Source organism: Marmota monax, unplaced genomic scaffold (genome assembly GCF_021218885.2).
Source record: "Marmota monax isolate L192 unplaced genomic scaffold, Marmota_monax_Labrador192_F-V1.1 WCK01_AAM20220418_F8-fsc01203, whole genome shotgun sequence".
In the NCBI taxonomy this organism is placed as follows: Eukaryota; Metazoa; Chordata; class Mammalia; order Rodentia; family Sciuridae; genus Marmota; species Marmota monax.
This window is the reverse complement of record NW_026693959.1, coordinates 6,418-30,880: the sequence shown is the minus strand read 5'-3', so window position 1 is coordinate 30,880 and position 24,463 is coordinate 6,418. Positions and strand designations below refer to the sequence as shown.

At 32.7% G+C, this 24,463-nt stretch overlaps 1 protein-coding gene across 1 annotated transcript; it reads right to left on the bottom strand.

Moving 5' to 3' along the window:
* Positions 1–11,949: 11,949 nt before the first annotated feature.
* LOC124106348 (olfactory receptor 10AG1-like) lies at positions 11,950–12,636 on the bottom strand. The gene has a single exon (XM_046463956.1). It carries the CDS (start codon positions 12,634–12,636, stop codon positions 11,950–11,952), a length of 687 nt encoding a protein of 228 aa, XP_046319912.1.
* Between the last annotated feature and the right edge of the window lie 11,827 nt (positions 12,637–24,463).

Below are 24,463 nucleotides of genomic sequence, written 5' to 3'. Positions count from 1 at the left end.
TTTCTTCATTTCAAATTGAATTAGTATGTGAGTTTGGATCCTTATGATTTCTTACTTTCTTTCTGAAGCCTACATGCTGTGATTCCAGGAGATCTGATGTGAAATGCAGAGTGAAAAATATATCAAATAAAAATGAAAGTTAATGTGGTGAATAAAATGTTTTTAAATATGAACTGATAATGTTAGACTGACTTTCTAATTATAGCATAAATAAGATCCATAGAGATGTATGCTGTTATTCCATTTATAATACCAGTCATGATAATTCTCATGGATTTTTCCAGTCAAATTGTAAAATTCTTCTTCTGTTTCCTTTTCTTATCTTTTCATTTTTAACCCAAGTTTTTGTCCAATTTTTATATTTAGAAAAATTTATTTCTCTCTTTAAATACTGTTTATCCCCTTAGTCTCAAATTTATCTAAGGAATCTTTGTTTTTTTTTGTTTGCTTGTTTTGTTATTCTTGCATTCACACACATAATCTCTATATCTCAAACTATTATATTCAAATAAAACTTCATTTTCCCATTATTTGTCATAGATGGAGTAAGTTCTGTATTTCTCCCCACACTTTTGAGACTGTACCCACTCCTTGACTGAATATATAGCAAGGTCATGAGATCGGGCAATCTTTTGCAGGACCTTTCTAATCACCATCTCTCATATATTAATAACTATGTCTCATTGCTATTAATCAACAATTTCAAGACATTCATTTAACTCAACATATTTTTATGTTACCCAAATACATTCATAATTATTACTTTACCAGGTTAGATAGAATTCAATTTTCAACATTCAAAGGTCTCTTTACAACCACTTCTAGATTTGTAATACATTCCAACCATTTTCCCCTCACATTTCCTCAATCACGAAAGCTGATCCCTAGTTAAAAAAAAAAAAAAAGCAAAACCACATTTTCCTTCTTCTGACCATGGGCTGGGCCATCTGAGATAAACTTACTCGAGAGAAAGGTGTATCTCTTTGTTTTCACAGCTAATTTTGGGTGACCCTAAAGAGAAAAAAAATATTAGTATTATATTGCAATTGGGGTAAGTAGTATTTTCTGTCCTAAGATCTACCTCACTCAAAGCCCACTGTCTGTCATCCCTATTAACTGCTTCTTCTAGCTTATTTTCTTGAATATGAAGGTAAGACGAAATTGATAAAAATTCAGATTATTCTATTAAACAATCCTCCTTCCTGCATTTAATTAAATAAGCTTTCTGATTTTTATTGTCTTTCAGATTCATTGAGATGAAGTTCTCTATTGGAGTTTCCTCTGAAAGATCCTCATCTGATCATTAACCACAGACCAGCCTTTCCTAGAGGAACATTGACAGGGATCTATTCCTTTCATACCTACATGAATTCTGTCAGTCTGTCATTGCTTCTACTGTACTAGCACCAAAGTTTTGAGGAGTGGAGACATAGTGGCTTTAATTTGTAGCAGGTGACTCCTTTGGGGACTGTGTTTTAAGCTCTTCAGTGCTGGATAAACATGAGCTACCTAGCGCATACCCATCAGTGCTTGACAATTTTCAAATATGTTGCTTCTCCTTAACTCCATTCCTGGTTCTTACATAAATCTACTTTGTCTCTTCTGGAATAACCCTAGCAGCCTGACCCCACAGCAATTCATTCTGCACAGAACAGCAAGTGAATATTTAAAAGATGTAAATCCATCATTAGACATCTCTGTTAGAAGTAGATTCTCCTTGTACATGAAATAAGATTTAAACTCCTTTCCATTGATTAAAAACTGTTGTATAATTTGGTACTTGGAAATCTTTTTAACATCATCAGCTAAATTTCTCTCCTCATTTGCATTTCAATATTGAGTTCTATCTCCTAAGAATGGAAATTTAAGTGTTGTCTCCTTTTATTTCTTATGACCATAAGGTTCATTGTGTGAATATTCCTTCTAAGTATTTAGGATTTATCTCAAATGTCACTTCATAAAAGACCACCCCAATTATATTGTCAAGATTATATTATTACTACTGAATTGGATTAATACCAGTAAGTGAATTGTTAATCATATACTTTTGTCTTCTACTTTAAAACAACTTATTTATACCCCTACTTTTCATTATACCTGAGGAAAAATTAGATTTTTAAAGTTCACATAATTTTTCCAGGTTTTCACATATTTTGGATTCCAAATCTATTTTTTTCTTCTATATACCCTTGGTTTGATATTTCAAAAAATAACACCTGTATAGAAATCAGTCTTATTTTTTTTAACTAGGTTATTTTTTTATGTACTTTACTGGTTCTTCAGAATAAACAGATATTATAATTCTTCAAGATCTCTATTACCATTTGTATTAGTCAGGTTTGTGTTGCTGTTATCAAAATTCCCAACATAACAACTTATAGGAGGAAAAGTTAATTTTGGCTCCTGGTTCTAGAGGTTTAGTCCAGGGTGGGCACAGTTCATTGCTCTGAGCTTAAGGTGAGGCAAAACATTATGGTGGGAGGTCTTGGGTGAAGAAAACTGCTCCATTCATGCACCCAGCAAGCAGAGAGAGGGAGGGGAAAGGGTCCCAGGGAAGTGGGACCCTTCCAAGACATGACCCTGTGACCCATCTCCTCCAACCATGCCCCACCTACCTAGAGTTACCACTCACTCAGTCAATTCAAACTGGCATGGATGGATCATGTTACAGCTCTGACAATCCAATCATTTCACCTCCTAACATCCCTGCATTAACACATAAGCTTATGGGGATACCACATCCCAAACCATGATACTACTTATCAAGTTGACTGTATGCCACACACAACTACCACTGAGCTACAGCTCAAGTCCTTTTCATTGTTTTTTTTTTTTTTTTTTAAATTTTGAAACAGCCTCACTAAGTTGGTGAGACTGACATTGAACTTGGGATCCTCCCTCTTGGCCTCCTGCATGTATCTGTGCATCTGGTTCTGTTATAGTTTGTATTGATTGTTTTCTGATACTCCAGAAAATAAAATATTGTCTTAATTGGGAATCTTATTGTTTTAAAATAAAATTGACTTTAGGACATTTTCTGTGTGTTTGCCAGCTTGAAATATTTTCTTCTTTCTGTCTTAGTTTCATATTGTTTCCTTAAAAAAGTCTTAATTATCTCTTATATTTATCAAAGGCTTTGGATCTATAATGTAAAAATTAATATCTGCCATTTTGCTCAACTAAGACAATCCGAATTACCTGTATGTATTATAACTCCTCCCTTTTCTTTACCTCAGGGAGAAAAATAATTACTGCATAGGTACATGGGAATGTTTATGAAGCAGAAATGTACTCTACATACACACTACTGTGAGGACAAAAACATCAAGTGTATCTAGAGCCAACTGCAATTCCCAACTCAATTAACTATTAAGCTAATTAGCTTTCTTAAAACCTCTTCCAATCAGTCTAACCCATACCGCAGTCTGTCCTATGACATCTAACAATACATTCATGTATTGGCCCTTGGAGTTCTCATCCACAAATTCACAAATATTTTCTGCCCTTGATATTACCTTGTGTGATCCATTTTTTTTTTGGAAGAAAATAGGCAAGACTCTGCTCTACTATATTACCCTATATATGATTTTTTAAGTTAAAAGTAGAAATTACCATGAGAATCAGTTATTTTCCATGAATATCAGTTTTTTCCATAAAATAAGAGAGGTAATTAAAAATACAGTGAGACTATATAGAAGCATAAACTTGAATTTTCAATGAGAAAAATTGCATTCTTCTTTGCCAGGTACATACAGATGTTTTTTTGCTAAAAACCACAAACCTTTTGGAATTTTACTCATTTTTAATCCTATAATATTTTACTGTCTTTATTTCTCTTAAGCCCAAATTAAATATTCCCATGGACCACATCAAACAATATATAGAAAGTTTAGCAAATGAACTTATATACTGTGTCCAACTCTTGCCATATTTATGGTCTTATTTGATTGGAATCACAAAAACAATGATACGACATGGGTCAAATCCATTAAATTGTTGCTTATGAGTTGCATGAATTTACATTTTAAAAGAAATATTTGTTTTATATTTCCCATAACAGACAGAAATTTCCAAAGAAATAGGAATGATTTTATTTTTAATAGCAACAAATTTTTATTATCAACATTAAATAACATACTTAATCATTATATTCAATGCAACATTATTTAATTTTAGTTTTCATATTTTTAAAATAAAAATTAATATTATAATTATTAAGAACAAATAAATTATGGATTAACATATTTCATATTCTTGGAAAATAGTAATTTAACTCTTTACCTCAGAAAATAAAATAACTACAGGGACAAACAAATAGAGGATTAATTTTAATACCAAGATATTATTTATAATCTAAATGCTTGATATTATTTATTGAATTGTTATCTTCAAATTAATAGCCCTAAAAGATAGAATATCAACATATAAGCAGTTTACCTTTTCAGTTTTGCCAAAGTAGCCTCCTTTTCACTGAATTTCTTATATTTTGTAAATATTTAAATAGATTGAGAGCTATATCATTTTTAAAGAAGATCTCCACGTGCCTTTGAAAAGGTTAGTGCTCTTTATATTAGAAATAGTCACTTCTTTCCAATGGGGATATCTCATCTCTCTTGCTACATATAAATTGTTAGCTGACTGCCCACGTTTATAATTAATTTGGTGTGTTTTCAAAACATTTGCTTCATAGCAGATTAGACTTTCCTGATGGCTCTCCATGGGATAAAATTTCACACACTATTGTTTTTCTCAAATGCAGTCAGCACACATGTCCTAGAAGAGATTATCCTAATTGTCTATTCTGACCTAATATTTGTGGGCAGAAATTTTTAGCAAATGATGGCTCTTGATGACATCATCTGAACATGCTCAGCTTATTTTCTCATCTTTGAGGGATACTCTTTTCTTTTTTTTTTTTTTTTTGTAGCAGTGGAAATTTATGGTTGTGGACTAATTGTAGACAAAAGCAATTGTATCTTTTTTATTTATTTATTTATTTTAGTTATAGATGAACACAATACCTTTATTTTATTTATTTTTTTTATGTGCTGCTGAGGAACGAACCCAGTGCCTCAGATTTGCTAGGCAAATGCTCTGCCACTGAGTTACAGCCCCAGCTCTGCAATTCTTAAAGAAACTAAATTACTATATTACTATGTATTATAATATAGTAATATAGTAATATATTACTATAAATTACTATGAAAATATGTTTATTTCTGGAGAGAGTAAGGAAACAAGATATACTGTCAATATTACATGATACCACTGGAGAATTTTTTTAGGTGCTATTTTTGCATTAATTCTTGCTTCCATCAGTTTCTTTTGATATTTATGACAATGTTTTTATTTTTGATGAATATCTGTTTCATATTTTCAATCTACTGTATATATACATTTCATATTTCTTCATTTTTTTCTGGTTCTTGCTTTGTTTTCCCCATAATAGAGTGATAAATTTAATATTTCCATGCAGTAGTTCCTGGAAGCTTTGATGTTGTTGAGGACAACCTGAAAAATGCCAAAACTTTTCTTAATCTTGGTGGCCATCTTTAAGTTCACTTTTCTTGGGGTCTCATGGCCAAGTGCTGTAAATTCCCCCCAGTCCTGAATTCACTAGTAATCAGTAACCACAGATGTTTCACCACAGATCTCTGGCATGTAAATCTGTTTCTGGAGTGGGTTTTCAGAAATGTAATCACTGGGACAATTTTCCCAGAATACTCAACCAAACACACTAAAATCAACCAGACACACTGTGATTGTTACGGTGTCTCAAAACCAGTGGAGTAAAGTATTGAGCATTCCTGTGGCAAAGAAAGTAGGAAAAAAATATCAGTAGGAGAAACAGAAGGGACTTTATTTGCTGTACTAAATATATAGGTAATTTTGTTAATGTTGTTACCATCTATTATCCAATATCACACACCAAAAAAATATTTTAAACCTATTTGGAAAATATGTAGCATTTTTATTCCTCTAGTGGTACATATTTTATGTCCATATTGTCTATTAAAGTTTAGTTCAATGCCACCACATATAGTGTAGTTATAATATTTTTTCTGTTTTATTGTCTACCTTTTAATTTGAATGCTTAGTGTGTGAGAATAAAGGTCATTAATATTTACTATCATTTTCTATTTATTTCCTCTTTTTTGTTTTTCTTGTCTTTTCTGTCAATTTTCAAGCTAATTCATTACTCTTCTATTTCATTTTTCTGTCTTTTTATATATAGCACTTTATTCATCATTCAGTGATTATGTCAGATCTGAAAAATTATCAATATGTATATATCCTTAAGTTTTCAAAGCTTGAGTAGCATTAAAATCAGACCTATTTAGTCTACATCCTTGACAAGTGAGGCTTTCCTTCTGCTTTTCCTTTTCATCCTCAATATCTTACATCTCACACTTCAAAAAGGTAATGATCTCATAACAGTGTATTTCCTATGCTCATATTTTATCCTTTAGGTGGTGGCATCATATCATACATATTAATGTTATAAACTTCAACTCATGCTATTATTTAAGTAGTCATTTTTTTCATATTGATGTGTACAGATGAAGTTTTCTTTATGTTCATTCTAATGAAGTTTATAGGAATATGTACATTGATATTTTCCACTGTTAAAGAAAAACTGAAGTCAAAATGAATTTATGGAGTTTGAATGAGAAGATCGATTCATGAATCAAACAATTCAAAACCAAAAGCAGTTCTCAGAGCTCCCCTCTAGTACCATGACAATGGGACTTCAAAGCCTAAGGAGAAGCAACATAAACAAATTACTTAATTGACTCTAGCTACTTATTTGATGGTTCAGTGGAAGGTTATTAATAATTTAAACAGTTGGCTATTTGGCTGGCTGTGAAAATCTTCTTAGGTAGAAGTTAGCTTGATCAGAAGATTAGCTTTCTGAGTATTCCTTCTCAGGAAGGTGGGCAGACTCCTAAGTTGGGCCCTGTGATTCTTGCATCCTGGTACTCAAGTTTTATTCACTCAAATTCATTTGAAAATTAGAGGTAATAAAACTTGAATCTATTCCAACCATATGATGATGGAAATAATATTGGTGTGATTATGTTTAAAGATTCCATTACATAACACTGCAAAAACCATCTTGGTAGAAGGATCCATTGTCCATGTTGGCTTGAAGAAGCAAACTCTAGATGAGTTGCCTTCACTGAGAAACCCATGTTGCAAGGATCAGAATGCAGCTCCTAGAAACAGAGAAGTGCTTCCAGTCAACAGCTAGGAAGATGTTGAAAACTTGAGGCATACAGTTGAAAGAAGTTGCATTCTCACCACCTAATTGAATCTTCCCCTAGAAGAACTGGGATGAGTATGCTGCCCTGGCCAACACCTTGACTGTGCAGTTTGGGTAACCTGAAACAGAGGAAACTAGCTAAACAATGTTTAGACTACTGTCTATCAGAAATTGACAAGTTAAATATATTGTGGAGGGAGCACATTTTTGGCTAATAAGATTGTGGTAATTTGTAATGTAACAATAGAAAAAAAAATCTCTCAGAATCACAATATTTTATAACTCACATCCAGTGCTTGGACTAGTTTTCTCACGTAATTTGTCCTTTTTTTATCTTTGTTCATTGTGGAAGTCTTATTCTGGTGCTAGTATTTCTCCATGAATGAAATAAGATACCCTTTTCCCATGTTTATACTTTCATATATTCCTTTTAAAGAGTGAATTTATATTGTTAACTTTTCATGAAAACATTTAATCAAGTACAATGACTGCTCATTACATTATATGTTGTTTGGATATGTGGTATCTCATAAATGCTTATGTGCAAGATGATATAAGAACATTCAGGGGTGAGATAATTGGATTATGCAAGTTGTAACCCAGAAATAATAGGGAAGATGGCTTGAGAGCATTTCAGGCATTAGAAAGACCATATTCATCACAGGCTCAAGGATATAAAAGTAAAAATTTCTTTAAAAAGAGATCATGGGGACTCTCTGCATGCACAAGGGACCAACAATGTCATTCCACTGTGTTCAGCTAACCTTGCAGCTATGGTCCCAGAAGACGGATATTGCTCAAAACAGGTGCAGACCTTGTGCATTTACCATGTGGGGCTGGATCTATAGGAATGCAAGATACATTAGGTGGTCCTAGAAGCTTCCATTGAGATATGAAAAAAAAAAGGCTTCGAGGTCAGGCAAAGTGTAGCAGGGTCATAGATCCAGAGGGTTTCCCCTGAGAGGGTGATATGTGAAGATTTGAAAAGGAAGCTGCAGCTGCAGCAGAGAACCTGAGAATAAGATACAGGAGCAGCTTGGGATGTCTGCTGAGGACAGCTGCAGGAATTGAACAGAAACAAGTGAAGAGAGGCCACGTGATCTGCAACCACCAAAACCACAGGGGAGAAGCTACATAGTCTTTTGGAGAGAACATTATGATGCCTTGAGCCACAAATGTTGGATGAGGAACCACAAGACAATTTTGTTCAGGTGTATTTCAATTTTGCTTTGTTCCCATACCTTCTTTCTTCTTTCTTTAGCCCTAGTTCTTCCTTGGGGAATAGAAGCATTTACTGTGCACCATTATATTTTGAATACCCGTAATTGCTTTTGATCTTTACTTTCACTTCTGAGAGTTTGCTTTGAGTCTCAGATTAAATTATGGTTAGAACTTTTGGGAAACACTTGAAGTGTTCAGACTATGAAGACTCCTGAAAATGGACTAAATGTATTTTGTATTGTAAGATGGGCATAAAATTTTGGGAAGCCAAGGAAAGGATGTTATGATTTGGATATTTGGTGTCCCCAAAACATATTTGTAAGATATATTTGTAAGAACTAAGAACGTTCAGAGATAAAAAGATTTGATTATGAGAGTTGTGATCGAATCAGTGGACTGATTTCCTGGTATGGATTAACTGGGTGATATCTGTAGAGAGTTTGTGGCTAGAAGAGGTAGGTCACTGGGACCATGCCTGTAGGTTATTTTTTTATTGTCTCTGGCAAGCTTAGATCTCACTCTACTTCTGGAATTATGTTTTGAAATGTTTTCTTCCACCATGATATTCTGCCTCTTATTAGGCCCAAAGCTATGTAGTCAGCAGATCTTGGTCTTAAACTCTTAAACTATGAGTCAAAATAAACTTTTCTCCCTCTACATTATTCATGTCAGAACTTTTTGTAACTGCAATGAAAAAGCTAAAACATTGTATTTCAAAGCATACTATAGTTATTTTAGTACAATAAATTATCTCTCTTGTTGTTGCTAGTTATTGGAATATCTGCTTTTCCTTTCTTTTGTGTTTTCTTTGTTTGTTTGTTTGTTGTTTGTTTGTTTTGGCTAAGCCTTGGTCAGATAATATTGCCTTTTCCATTTTGAAATGGTTATATCCTAACTAGAAATATAAGTACTTACATAATATTGGGGGAAAAAGGCAAATGTATTTACTACTTGTGTAATTTAAGAAAAGTTTTGTGAACTCTTTGCTGGAAGAAGTCTGTGTCAAGTATTTTGGCAATCTAAACAATTTCTTGTCAGTTTGTTGATACTTGTCATCAAAACATTGTTTATCACCAAGGATTATGTGTGTGCATGCAGCATCAGGCATATATGTGAGTATGCATAATTTAGTCCACAGACATTGGTTGGTCTTTGTCCTTGACCACCATAATTCCCCACATAAATTAAGTGCTAATAAGATGCTGAATTAATGCTAATGGAATTAATTTAAGAAAGAAAATATCCTCAAAAATGCAAAGAGAAATGAAACTCTAATTTAAGCAAAATACAACCCAATTTTGTTTTTCAGTGTTGGGAATTGAACTAAAGGCCTCATCTCTTCTGAGCACATGCTCCAGAATTGAACAACATAGTTCCCTGTTTGAAGAAAAAAAAATGAGTTCACAGTTAGATATCTAGAAGAAAACTGTCATTGATATACAAATGGCAAGCAGCAATACAAATTTTTCTTTCAGATTTCAAGTTACAGTTTTTGTGGAAATGATGTAGTTGCTCATGACTTTCCTTATCAATATTATTTTTGGACAATAATTTTGAGACAGTCAAAGAGAATGGAAGACAGGTATGTCAAGACTTACTGTGAAGATACATTATCTCAATGGTGTGTGGTATTAGTGATGAGATCCACAGATTCATTGATGGGATAGAATTTAATACCAGGAATAGAACCACCAAAATATAGTTGAAAATGTAGTGTGATCTTTGAAAAGACAGTAAAATGGAGCAAAGACTATCTTCTCACAGAATCTCACTACAAGAACTGGCCATTCCCAGTTTCAAAACAAAACAAAATGAAAAAGAATGTATACACTTTTCATATCCTTCACAAACATTAGCTCAAATGCATGTTGTAACAAAATCTAAAGCAAAACTATCAAAGCCTTAGAAGCGCATAGAATAAATCAGGATAAAATAGAGTTTTTCAGTTAGTTTTTAGGTACAGAAAAGCTAAATGGAAGATCCATGAAAGAAAAGGGTAAACTGGGAGGGGGCACAGAGGTAGGAAAGACGGTGACATGCAATGGTCTTCATTACCCTAAATACATGTATAAAGACATGAAGGATGTGACTCTACTTTATGTACAATGAGAGATAAGAAAAATGTGCTTTATGTGAGTAATATGAATTGTAATGCATCCTGTTGTCATATATAACAAATTATTTTTTTAAAAAACCCTGTACTTTATCAATACTAATTTTAGCTCTGAATAAGATATATCAAGAACCTGAAAACCCATGTCACTTATGGAGGATATTTTCAAAGATACACTTGGTAAATTGTTTTTCAAAATGCATAAGGTACCCTTTATACTCAACAATAAGAAATAAAACTGATTAAAAACTGGCAAAAACTATAGCAAGCCCCTTAAAAGAGAAGTCATAAAGATGTTAGGTAAACATTTGAAAGATGCTCCATATCAAAAGGTCATTAGTGAAATCTAAGTTAGAACAACAAAGAGATACCATTATATACCTATAATAATGGTCAAAATACAGAACACTGATAGCACCAAGTGCTGACGAGAATGTAAACCAATAGCCTGCTCATGCACTGTCTGTGGGTATGCAAAATACCTTAACATGCACTTACCATAGAGTCCATCAATCATTTTCCTTGTTATTTACCCACAGTAACTGAAAACGTTTGTCCATAAAGAATCCTATGCATGGAGGTTTACAGCATATCTAGCATACTTATTCACAATTTTTAAAATGTGAACTTGAAAAAATAAAAATAAAAAAGAGAGAGAAATGAGTTACAGTAGATGGGGTAGAGAGAGATGATTGGAGGGGAGGGGAGGGGAGGAGGGATAGAAAGGGGATAGGAAGGGCAGCAGAATACAACAGACACTAGTATGGCAGTATGTATAAATGTGACTGTATAACCAATGTGATCCTGCAAGTTTTACACATGGAAAAAATAAGAATTCATACCCCATTTGAATCAAATGTATGATATATGATATGTCAAGATCATTGTAATGTTTTGAGCAATTAATAAAAAAATGTGAACTTGATCAAGAGATTCTTTTGCAAACAATGGAATAAATAAATTGTGTTACATACAGAAAGTGTAATATTGTTACAGTAATAAGAAGAAATCAGCGATCAAGTTATAAAAAGACATGGGGGGAAATGTCATCATTGAGTAAAATAAAGCAATGTGGTAAAACTACATGTTGTATGATTCCAAATATATGACATCATATAAAAGAGCAAATGATAGAGACACTAAAATGATTAATGGTTTCCACTGTACAAGGGGAAGAAGGGATGAACAGGCAGAGTACAGAGGATTCTGATGGTGGTGAAAGTACTTCAGATGATGATATAAAGGTGAATACAGGTCACTATACATCTTTTAAACCCTGCCCCTCCCATAAAAATACATAACACCAAGAATGAATGACACTGTGAATGATATACTGTTGGTGTTAATTATATTATATATTATATGTCCATTGAAGTATCAATATAAAAGGAATAGTGACAACTAGAAGAGCAATCACATAAATCAACATCTCAATCACAAGAGTGTCCCCACAAGCCAGTGTAAGCACAGGAGGTATGTCACAGAAAAAGTGATTCAGCTGGTTAGGGCCACAGAAAGGTAGGGAGAAGATCAAGTAGGTGAACCCCATGTGTACTGGGATCCCACTGACCCAACAGCCTGTGGCCAGTTGGATACACAGCCTATGGTTCATGATGATGGAATAGAGCAAGGGGCTACAAATGGCTACATACCTGTCATAAGCCATTGCAGTCAGGATAAAGCACTCAGTAGCTCCAAAGACCAGAAAGAAGTACATTTGAGTAGCACAGGCTACAAAGGAAATATTTCTGGTTTGTCTACAGAGGTCGGTTAATAATCTTGGGACAGTGACTGACACATAACATATTTCCAAAAAGGAAAAATTCCCAAGAAAAAAATACATGGGGTTATGGAGAGAAGGCTCAACATGGGTTATTATGATAATGAGGCTATTTCCCATCAGAATAATTATATAGATTATCAGAAACAACCAAAAAAGAAACTCTTGTATATTAGGAATATCAGAAAAACCAAGGAAGAGAAATTCCACCAGTGTAGTGTGATTCCTTTGTGGAGGATTTTGTCCTGTAGACTCCATTTATGAACACAATGATTTCAAGATGTAGAAGTCACTTCAATCCACCAGGCTCGGTGGCCATAGTAATAATGGCCAGTCTACTGACATGGAAGAGACATCCAATTGTGTTTAAGTGCCTTGTATATTCAGAGATATATTTCAAACTCAATATCCTAAATTTCCACAAGGTAAAAAGAATAATTTTAAATTCTGTTTCTGCCTGCAATAAAGGTTATGATCATGTGACTAACAAAGTAAGACAAGAGAACAATAAAATAAGAGAAAAAGATATCAGTAGTTTATGTTAGGATCTGAGCTGTTCCCATCAGTATTTAACATTATCTAATGAGAAAAGTTTTTCCTTCCCAATCAATGTAGTCTCTATTTGCCTTTCTTTTGTATTTTTTTCTTCCCAACAACTTCTAATTTACATTTTATTTATATGCTTCTTTCACATTTGATTTGAAGGTTTTCTCTGTGAGCTGAATCCCAGATTGTCAAATGGCAAGGCAGTCAGCCCCTAAGATTCCACTGCCCTGCTCAGTTCAATCAGTCCTGAATCTGAATGTCCAGACCACTGAGTAGCTTGGAAAATGACTTAGACATTGATCTGAAAAAAATTAGAAATGTCACTTTGTCTCTATCACACACCAAAAAATTCTATTTAATTAATCATGCAAATATATATTAGAAATAATGCACTGTAGTAAATCATATGTGCACTGGAAGTTCAAAATGTGAAATGAACTAAATAAACTTTTGGTGTCATATGCTTTAAACCCCTGATAATCTTAATAATTTCATTTATATTGTAAATTATAGGCCACAAAGAGGCATCGTTGGGGAAGTTTAGGACTTTAAACAGCTAATTATATGCCCAAAGGGAATATTAAATGTGCAAAAGAATTTGAAATATGGATCACATCTTTCACCAGTCAATACGTAACACCTTCTACTTCATACTTCTAACATTAAATATGAGTTTCTGATTTGTGATGTACATGGCACAGTGCTAAATGCAGTGCAGACTGAGCCTCATCATCTCCTTCAAGAATTAAGCATTTTTGACCAGAGATGTTCAAGCTCTCCTCTCCTCCACTGGATCCTATAACATTTGTTTTTGTTTTTTCAGTTGCCATCCAGCCTGTGACCTCCAATTATGCTAAACTCTGACCTTTTCTACAGAAGGTCACATTCTCCACACTTTATGGTGTTATGAGTTTTGCACTCCCATTTCCTAGGTCCCAAACTGTTTTCACTTCCTACAAAATACAGCATCCCTTTCTTCTACTAAAACCCAAAATTCCTCTCTGTTTCATAAATGCTAAACAACCAAAGAACTGACAATTTCTACTTTCACTTATTTTTACTTCTCTTCTCAATGAATGTTCTCTTCTCTTTCTTTCCCACAACATATTTAAAGTACCCTCCCACCTCTACTTCCAATTTAGAATCATCAAGAAGAACAATCAGCAAATTGGGAAATTTTGGATTAAAATAATATGTTCTATAAACTGAGACTGTGTAAGCTCTAAAATACTTTTTTTTTTACCATTTCTATTTTTTCCCGATTCTTTTTCTTTTCATAGTTTAGTAATTAGTTTTCCATTTCAGCTCTTTCCTAAATTTTCAAAAATTTGCATCATCTTCCAGGTATGTAAGTCATACCTTGAGGGAAAAAAAAAACTAAAACAAAAAGAATATTGAAACTTCAGTGTTCTAGATATGTTTCACGTAATATATAAATCATTAAATGTATACATATCTTCTTTTTATTCTTGTTTAATTTTTTTAGTTGTAAATGAACACACAGCATCTTTATTTATTTTTATGTGGTGCTAGGGAGCGAATCTAGTGCCTCACACTTTCGAGGCAAGTGCATTACCACTGAGCTATATAGCCCCAACCCAAATCTATATGTACCTTGTAGTTTATTATGAATCGTTTAATGTGTTAAGTAGTAAAGATAATAATCATGAAATAATATGCATTTGCTGTTTTCACAGAGCTTGTGGACTAGTAGAGAAGTCAGACAGGTTTTGCATCTTACCTTAGATATGCCAAAGTTTATAGAGAGAAATTAAAAGTTGTTATTGGAGTTTCAGACAATTGCTTAGGGAAAGGGCAGCTAATGTAAGACTTTTATAGATTTTGGTACATAGCAAAATAACCTTTGTTAATTTTTTTTTAAAAAGAGATTAAAATATTTTCTGGGAGAAAAATACTTCATATCTTCTTTCAATACTATATTTCAGCAAACTGTTTAGATGCCAACACAGATGAGTGATTTATAAATTCTTCCTGATTAATATATAGGAATGAAAATTTCCCACCAATCTCAGCAGTTATGCTCAATTTCACTAGATATGAGTGTTCAGGAACCAATGGACTAGATATTAAGTAAGTTAAAAGTGGAAAATAGATACATTAAGGTAATATGCCCTTATTGAGATTATGGGAGGCTAATTTCTCTTGTTTTAAAACATTTGTAGTAATAAAAATAGGTTACTAAGGAAGATGTTTTGAGCAATGAGTGGCATAAGCTATGAGAGTGGATAGATTTAAATTAGGCAATTGTACGCTGTGTAAGTGTTGCTGTTATAATAATTATTATCCTCATTGTATTTATAATTTTCATTTTAGAATATGCTATTTTTCTATCCTCTTAAAGTCTGCTCACCATTTGTTCTGCCCTGTAACGGAGTTTGCTCAATCTAGGACAAGAGAGGATGTAAAGGGCAGTGTTTTATCAAGAATGCTGAGCTGAAATTAATAGAATAATTCTGTGCTGATGGAGGAAAACAGCAACAGTACCTGGAAAAAAACTTACTGGTCTCTTTTTAAAAATTATAAATTTTAAAGACATTTACAACTATATAGTTGTATTTTGAACTCAAGAGAACTCACAAGAAGTGTACTATTGGCAAAGTGAAATTTAAAAATCTAAATCAAAGTCTATTTAATACATAAACAACATTCTCAGAAATAACCTTCTTTGATTGTGTATCTTTTCTAAACTGGGTTTATATTCTCCATTGGCAATTAGTAATATTTTGGAAGTTCTAATGTGGAAACTTTAGTAGCTGCACCACATTTATTGAAAACATTTCTTCTTTATTATCCTTTACTAATCTTATTTTCTATTTTATTAGGAAACTAGCATAGCTAAAGGAGGGATATAGAGAGCCCTCATTAGTTGCCCTATTTATTTGTTGATGCTGACAATATTTAACATTCATTATGTGCTAAACACCATTTTCATGAGTTTACTTGCATTATCTAATTTATCATACTGAGTGAAGTAGGTGTTGTTATTATATTTGTGTTATTGCAAGAAAATCCAGAGGCACAGAGAGGTTAAGTAGCTTGCCCAGTGTGATAAAGTTAGCATACATCCTAACTGAATTCAAACTGTGTTATATATATATATATATATATATATATATATATATATATATATATATATATATATAAATATAATGTGTGTGTGTATATATATATACACATATATATAAAACCAAAGGGATCTATATATATGTATGTGTGTATATAAAATAATTATAAATACTTATATATTTAAATATATATATATATATATATATATATATATATATATATATATATATAAATCAAAGAGATTCACAGAAAATTCTGGTAGTCTCAATAATATTAATAAAGCTTAGAGAAATAGTAACTCATTCAGAACTGCAGAGTAATTTTGTAGATCTCAATTACTATTACAAAATGAGATAATAATTTACTTCATTGATAGTTTATATAGTTTCATAGGATGACAAACAGAGTAAATCCAAAAGATGAGAAGGAGTTTGGTGACCAGTTGTCATAACCAGTATATACTACTACAAACAATTTGCCTCATTGAATACTATAGCCTAACACCTTATATAGTTGGATATTTATTGAATGTTCATAGATGCATGAAATGCATGAATACTTTTCAAATTAACTGACAAAAGATTCACAGTAACCCTAAAAATTCGCTCTACTTTCTCCTTTCAAAAAGTACTAATACGTCACAATGTCATTTTCCCATACTCACCTGTATAAAATTGAGACTCAAGGCATTTTCATCTGTCTTCTAAAATATTTTTCCTCTTTCATAAGTACCTGTAAATAAAGATAAATTCCTTCCATCTCATGATCAGAGAAGGTTTCAACACATAAACAACCCAGATTGTATATGAACTCATAACTTCCAAGTTGCATTCTTTGAGGTCGAGAAATGACCAAATGGATGCAAAAGTTAGAGAGATGTTTAAAAAGCAATGCAGAACTTCAGATCAAGAGATCCATTGTATGGCATGGCAACTAAAGTTAAAAACAAGGAACTGTATTCTTGGTAATTGCTGACGGAGTGGATTTTATGTGTTCTGATCATGATTGATGATAAGCATATGACATTCATAAAGAAATCTGTTTGAAAGTATTTTCTTTGATGAGTTTTGATCCATAAGATTAAAAATAATACTCTAAAATAAAATCAATAATGCTTACCCATTACCTATATAGTGAAGAAATTATTATATGGTGCCTCTCTTAATAAGGATATAATTTTATGTAAGGTAAGTTTTTTTCATTGACATTATTAGAGTAACAAATCAAACTTTTTATTTCCCCCTGAAATGGTATTCCTTAATTTTAAGTAAACTATAGTAGATTTTAGATGGGAAATAGTTCCTTATTCATTGTGAGGTCATTTTGTCTCTAAGACAGGATGCATTTTTAAACCTCAGTAATTTATCAAGTGAGAAGCAGTAAATAATCCACTACCTTTGATTTGATTAGTCCTTCATCATCATCTCTGTCTCTCTGGAATATGGTCTGAGGGGACCAGCTTCCTGACCATTCCTCTTGCCTTTCTCCCCATACCCTCTGCCTTTGAAGACTACAGCCATTCCCTTATTGGCCAAGATTTTATAAGACATTCACAGTTTTCACATAGGCCTACATCTACACATAAAATATGAAAATATTAAATTAACAAATTTTAAAAATATTTTTAACAAAATTCATACATATGTCCTATGCATAATAATTGAAACATGTGCACACTGTGAAACAGTTAAAATGATCTAATTAACTTATGCATACCTTCACATACTTCTCAATATTTGTGATGAGAATACTTAAAATATGCTCTACTATCCATTAAAATAATAAAATTCTGTGCTGTCAACTATGGTCACCATGTTGTATGATAGATTTATTACTCTAATCTGTCTAAAATTTGGTATCATTTGTCATATGTCTCCCTAACTTACACCTCTCTCAGTCTCTGTAATCATCATTCTAGAACATCATTTCTCAACTTCAAAGAATGCAACTTGGAAATCATGAGTTTATCATAACCTAGCCTGTTTATTTATTTTTTTAATATTTATTTCTTAGCTTTAGGTGGACACAATATCTTTATTTTATTTTTATGTGGGTGCTGAGGATCAAACCCAGTGCCTTATGCATGCCAGGTGAGCTCGCTTCCACTTTAGCCATATCCCCAGCCCAACCTAGCCTGTTTATAAGCTAAAGACCCCTTCCTTCATGCTATGGAGAGAATTCATCTTTATTTACCGGTATCTACATAGGAGGAAGAAATACTTTTAAAAAGAGGACATAGTACATTGAGTCTGCATTTTCTATGGATGAGTGCAGAGAAATGACATGATATATTAAAACTAATGTAAGAGAGAAAGTGGAATGAGTTTTTCTTGTTATGAATATTTGGTCAGTTTATATAAAAAGGAATTATGCAATCAGTGAGTCTAGTATTCTCCATTTATTTATTTGAACAGCCAATACATCTCTAACTATATAAGGTATTATGCTATAGAATTCAGAAGAGACAGAATACCTGTGTGGGTAGTTGGTTATAACACTTGCCCATTAAGCTTTTTCTCATTTTGATTTACTTGATGTGTCATCTTATGACAATAAGTATTCATAAGGAATTAGTCTTTCATTTTCATAATAGTGTTTAAGATCTAGAATGTCATAAAATTACCTTGCAATTGTGAGTGGTTTGTTATCTAAAAGTTTCATTGATAATAGTGAGAATATCAAATCTTTTATTAGACTCACTTTCTATTTCAACTTATGAAAAGTGATATTATTCCTGAAGACAACTTTAAATATTCTGATACAAGCTCACATCTCCCTTCAATATAACTTCTATTTGACCTTAAGTATACTATTTTAATTTTTATTTCATACTTTAACTTCTTTCTTTATTTCATGAGCTCCTGGAATCCTACCCATTTGTCTTCCTTTCTGATGCACATCTTGCTCCAAGCACCAAGCCACGTCCACAGAACACTGCTTTCCCTGCAAACATAAAAGATCCTATTTGTCACAGATAATTCTCTTCTCTCTCTCTCTCTATCTCTCTCGTCAGCAGCTTTCAAGAGTGAGAGTTCAATGTATATTACAACTCAGGCAATCACATAATGAGGTCTTGTGTTTTATTCTCAGCCATTGTAACACTCTTTTACTCTTTTGTCATCACTTTGTCCAGTGACATTACATTCCTTAGCTTCATAATCCTTAATTTTCCAAAAATGTTCAAAAGTATATGTAGGGTCATCAAGTCCTTTGCTGCCTATAAGTGACTATCCAATGCAGATATGTTGTGTAACTCAAAACCAGTTCATGCCATACACTCTCCGTATGTAGCAGTTCTTAGCAGTTTTATGTCTAATCAGATGATAGAGATAATTCCAGGAACTTAAAAATCAATTAAGAAATATTATCATTTAAATTTGTTTCCTCTAGAGCCACTATTGGTACCCAAATCAACATTAGTCAGGGTATTCCAGAGTGACAGAACCAATAGGATATACAGCTAGAGAGAGTGATGAGAGGAGATTTATTAAAGTGAGTGTATCACATGATTATGGAGCCTGAAAAATCCCATGCTGGAGCTCTGAAAACTTCAAAACCAGGGAAGCTGACAGTGTGGCTCAGTCCAAGTCTGAAGTTCACAGAACCAGAGATACCAATGGTTTAGTTTTCAGCAGAAGGTCAAAGGTGTGAGGAACAGGAGCAGGAGAAGAAGGGTAGGAAGGAAACAGCATTAGAGAAGAGCCAGTGTCCAAAGGCCAGAGAACCCAGAGTGCTGACATCCAAGGGCAAAATAAGGGGAGAGGAAGGATTGGCTTCTCTGTGCCTTTTTGTTTTATCTTAGTCTCCAGTGGATTAAATGATGGCCACGTTGAAGTTAAATATTTCTCATCAGTCCATTGACTCATTTCCAATTAATTCCAGATATATCCTCACAGAAACACTCAGAAATTATGCTTCAGCAGTCAGATTGGCATGGACAATTAACCTTCACAGCCACATAGTGTGAGTTCATGTTAGTTGGTTCCATTAGTATAAGGAGATAAAACCATGCCATTGAAATTAGCCATAGATCTATCCTTATTATTTCTTCTTTAAATGTGTTGTTTGTTCCTTTTTACTAGTACTCTTCATATCTAAAATTTTAGATGATTTTGACACAGTCCTCTTCTGTAATATATGAGTTAGCCATAGTGGTTTGTGAAATGAAATACAAATCCTTATTTCATATTTTTATGTTGCTTATACCTTTTTACTTCACAACTAAATAAATATATTCCCATGCCCTCTTTGAGTCTACAACTATTTTTTATCATTTTATCTTCTCTTAGCAGTATATTAATAAATTTGATATACATTAAACACAATTTAACTAGTAAATTGCGTTTTTAAAATTTGTAAGTGAAATTTTTCATAATGACTTTTTGGTTAATATGGACATCATGTATATGATGATAGAACTGTAAGACTAAAATGGAAGAGAAAAATTACTGTGTCTTAGTAAGTACACAGCTGAAGAAGAGGCAAGAGAAAAGAAAACTGCAGAAAAAAAATTTACAGAGAAGCCCACAGTGAAAGGTTGAGAAGTTTTGCTGACCTCCAGAAGCTCCTTAAAAAGTTGGAAGGCATGTGCCCAACACCAAGTGATTTTTATTGACAGGAATTTTTGTATGCATTATTTGCTTATAAGTAAATGATGCAAAAAAATGAGTGAACTTGAGAAAAACCACATGGACATATTTATGAAGAATGGTACCTCCTCAAGAAGAGGGTCAGATAGATCCTCAGGAAGTATTCATAAGAGGGCATTATTATCATGAGTGCTGATCTTCTCATGTGTGCTCACCCCTGAAGATCTTCCACTGAGGTGGGAATTGGAGGTAGAAGACAGTGTAGGTCTGTGCGTATATGTGTTTGTGACTTCATTTTTAACAAAAATTATAAAATAAAAAAATAATATATATTAAATATAAAAATGATTATAGAATAAAAATGAAAAAAAATATTTTGTTCATTCTGCAATGTATTGGTGTTTTAAGTTGTGTTATTACAGAATCAAAAATCTTTAAAAATACAGTAACAAAGTTACATAAATGTAAGGTTAGTTTAATATTAAATTAAAAACTTTTATGCATTGAGAAGCCAAAGGTACAGTGTTTATTTATAAAGCATACAATATTAGGTGATGGCACCCACGTCGTTCACATTTATTCAACAATCACTGACTTGCCCAGAAAAACATTGTGCTGAAAATTAAATTTTTGGAAAGAGCATTATTCATATAGGCAATAGTTTACTGTATTTGTATACTGTATTTATATATAGATCTTTCGTACTGTATGTTTACTATACCTTGTGTATACTTTGGTATTTTTACATGCACACAATTCATTGTGTAACAATCAATGATGTCAGTACAGGAGCACAACACTGCACAGGGTCAATAGGCTATATGGTGTAGCATAAGTGTACAGTAGGCTACACCATCTAGGTTTGTGTAAATGCACACTGTGATGTTTGCACAATCACAAAATAATGCATTTCTTAAAATGTGTCTTGGTCATTAAGTGAGCTATGACTGTTTTATCAAGTACAGTTAAAATGATTTTACAGTTTCCAGGGGTTTATAGTTTGGAACCCGATCCAGAAACTCATATTTTAAAATTTTTTATTAGAGAATTATAATTATACATAGTATTTGGGTTCATTTTGACAGAATTGTACAAGGAATTTGATTCAATCCCTATCTTCCCCCTTTTCCTTACTTTCTCCTCACCCTCTTTTGTGTGTGTTATGTGTGTGTACAGTGTGTCTTATTTGTTTATTTTTATGTGGTTCTATGGATTGAACCCAATGCCTCACACATGCTAGGCAAGTGATCTACCACTGAGCTACAGTCTCAGTCCCCTCTCTCCACTCCTGTACTCTGCTGATCTCTCTTTCACTCCTTTATGTATTTATTTTTGATTGGTACTATATATATATATATATATATATATATATATATATATATATATATATATATATATATATATATATATAAAGGAGAAATTATTCACATGGTACTTTTACATGATTTTATGAAATCATGCTATACTATAGATTATCAGATTGACTTTCTTTTGAAAAGTCTTGGAATTCCTTAATTAATACTCATCTCCCCATACTTTAGTAACAAATATGGATGTAATAATTTTGTTAAGTAGTTGAAATAGCCCAAGGACACTTATGAAGTTTGGAGATGGTGCATGGATTTGAACAGTGTATTCTAAACATCATTTAAAAAAATAACAAGAATCTTAATAATAGCACATGCCAATTTTCCAGCCAAAGAAGTAAATTTTTCTCTGTTTTAAAACTGTATTGCTGTTTTCTGACTTCACACATTAGCTTTCAAAAAGCAATTATGTTTATTTTGTCTTACCCTTTGACGGATTATATACTTTTGCATAAACTCAATTACCTTTTACCTGTTGTTTTTCCTCCCATACATTTGACCATTTGTGAATTATCTTCTTGATATAATATGTTTTAATCCTATGTCAATCATGTTGACAATGCATTAACATGCTATGTTCAATTTTATTTGTCCATTGTGAAGTTAAATGGGATGATTGCTTTACCTAATCTGGACACTAGCATTTATTACTGCTAAAAAAACGTTTGATTTCATTTGTTTTATATACCAATGAATATGATGTATATGTTACCATATATTTAACATACTAAATTCAAAATCATTTATATATTGTTATCACATATTTTCTATGCATTTTCTGTTTATTGTAGAAATCTAGATACTAATATTATCTTTTTGTCTTTTCAAAATTTATTTTGACTAATATGATTCTAACATTTTAATTCTTCCATTATTTCCAAATTCTTTGCTTTCTTTTCCAATTTTCATGGACATTTACATGTTTGGTAAATAAGTTTCTGCTTGGCTTTACCTAATGATCACTGGTGAAGATATAGGCCAAAATATTGTCTCATAATCATATAAATTTCAAATCCTCTCATTCATTTTAATAAATAAGTTACTCAAAAACCATTAAGTGAACATGGATTGAAACTTTGAAAGTTTATAGTATATAACTATAATATAGTATAGAAAAAAGAGAAAATTATAGATCCATAATAAGGGATTCAGTGAATATTATCAACTTCTAAGACAAATTCAATAAATTTTTAGTTAAATTTTAAATTAAAGAAAATAAAAATACTTAGAATATTTTTCACATAAATGTTCGGAATAACAAGCAAGACAAAAGGAAGCAGAATGACCTCTTTGTGACAGTATGTAGTGGATCTTCTATCCATATGACAGAAAACGCAAGAACACCACTGATTTTATATTGTGTAACTTCAGCAGGAAGGGCAGGGGTTGTGGGAAATTTCTCTTCAAAAACTGGAACTGTGGCTGTTTCTGCTGCACCTCACTTTCCTTCAGAGTTCTACTAAAACAATTCCTATCTACCTGAATACTAGTAATGCTTAGCTTTCATATTAAACTTGATCATAATTGATATTTATTGCTAATCAAAACAGCACTTCTGTGAAATACACTAACCTACTTTTAAAAATGTCAGATGTGTTCATGGAACATTTTCTTACCTCCTTTGAAAATAAAAACTGAACTCCTTATATCAACTGAATGTGTGTGCATATGACTGTATATATGTCAATTTGGAAAAGAGGGTGTGAATCAATCCCTTCAGCCCTCTATAACATAAAAAGTTTGACTGATTAACTTATAAATAATTGAAATTTTCATGATTACAGTTTTGGAGCTTTGAAAATCCAAAATGAAGATACCAGCAGATTCATTTTGTGTGAGGTCTTGTTCTCTGTTTCAAAGATGGTGGCTTCTTTCTGTGTGCCCACATGGTGGCTCCCCCATATCTCTTTAATAAGGTCACTCATTCTGTCTCCACATGAGTTAACCACCTGCTAAATGTCTCAACTCTTAATAGTATCACATTGGCTACTAAATTTAGCAATATAAATTTTAGAGAAAGGTTCTGATTGTTTTAGTTGAATTTTTTTCACTGCTATGAACAAAAGAAATGGTGAACAATTTCAGAACAAAAGTTTATTTAGGGGCACATCATTTCATTTCAAAGGTCTCAGTTCAGAGACAGCCAGCTCCATTCCTTTGTGCTTGAGGTAAGGCAGAACATCATGGTGAAAGGTTTGGACAAAAGCAGCTGGGGACATGGCATCAGAAAGTTGAGAAAGAGACTCCCCTTGCCAGATAGAAAACATGTGCCACATGGGTACACCCCTAGGGACCCACCTCCTCCAGCCACACTGTAGTTGCCTATAGTCACCACCCAGTTAATCCCTATCAGAGAATTATTTCATTGGTTCAGTTAAAGCTCTCATAATCCAATCATTTCACATCTAAACCTTCTTGTATTGCCTCACACATGAGCTTTGGGGGACATATCATATATAACCCATAACACACACAATAGCAAGGAGGCTGGAAATT

Bases quoted from the DNA above. Each gene is read 5' to 3' on its own strand.
- LOC124106348 (XM_046463956.1), bottom strand. From the start codon at position 12,636: ATGGAGTCTACAGGACAAAATCCTCCACAAAGGAATCACACTACACTG.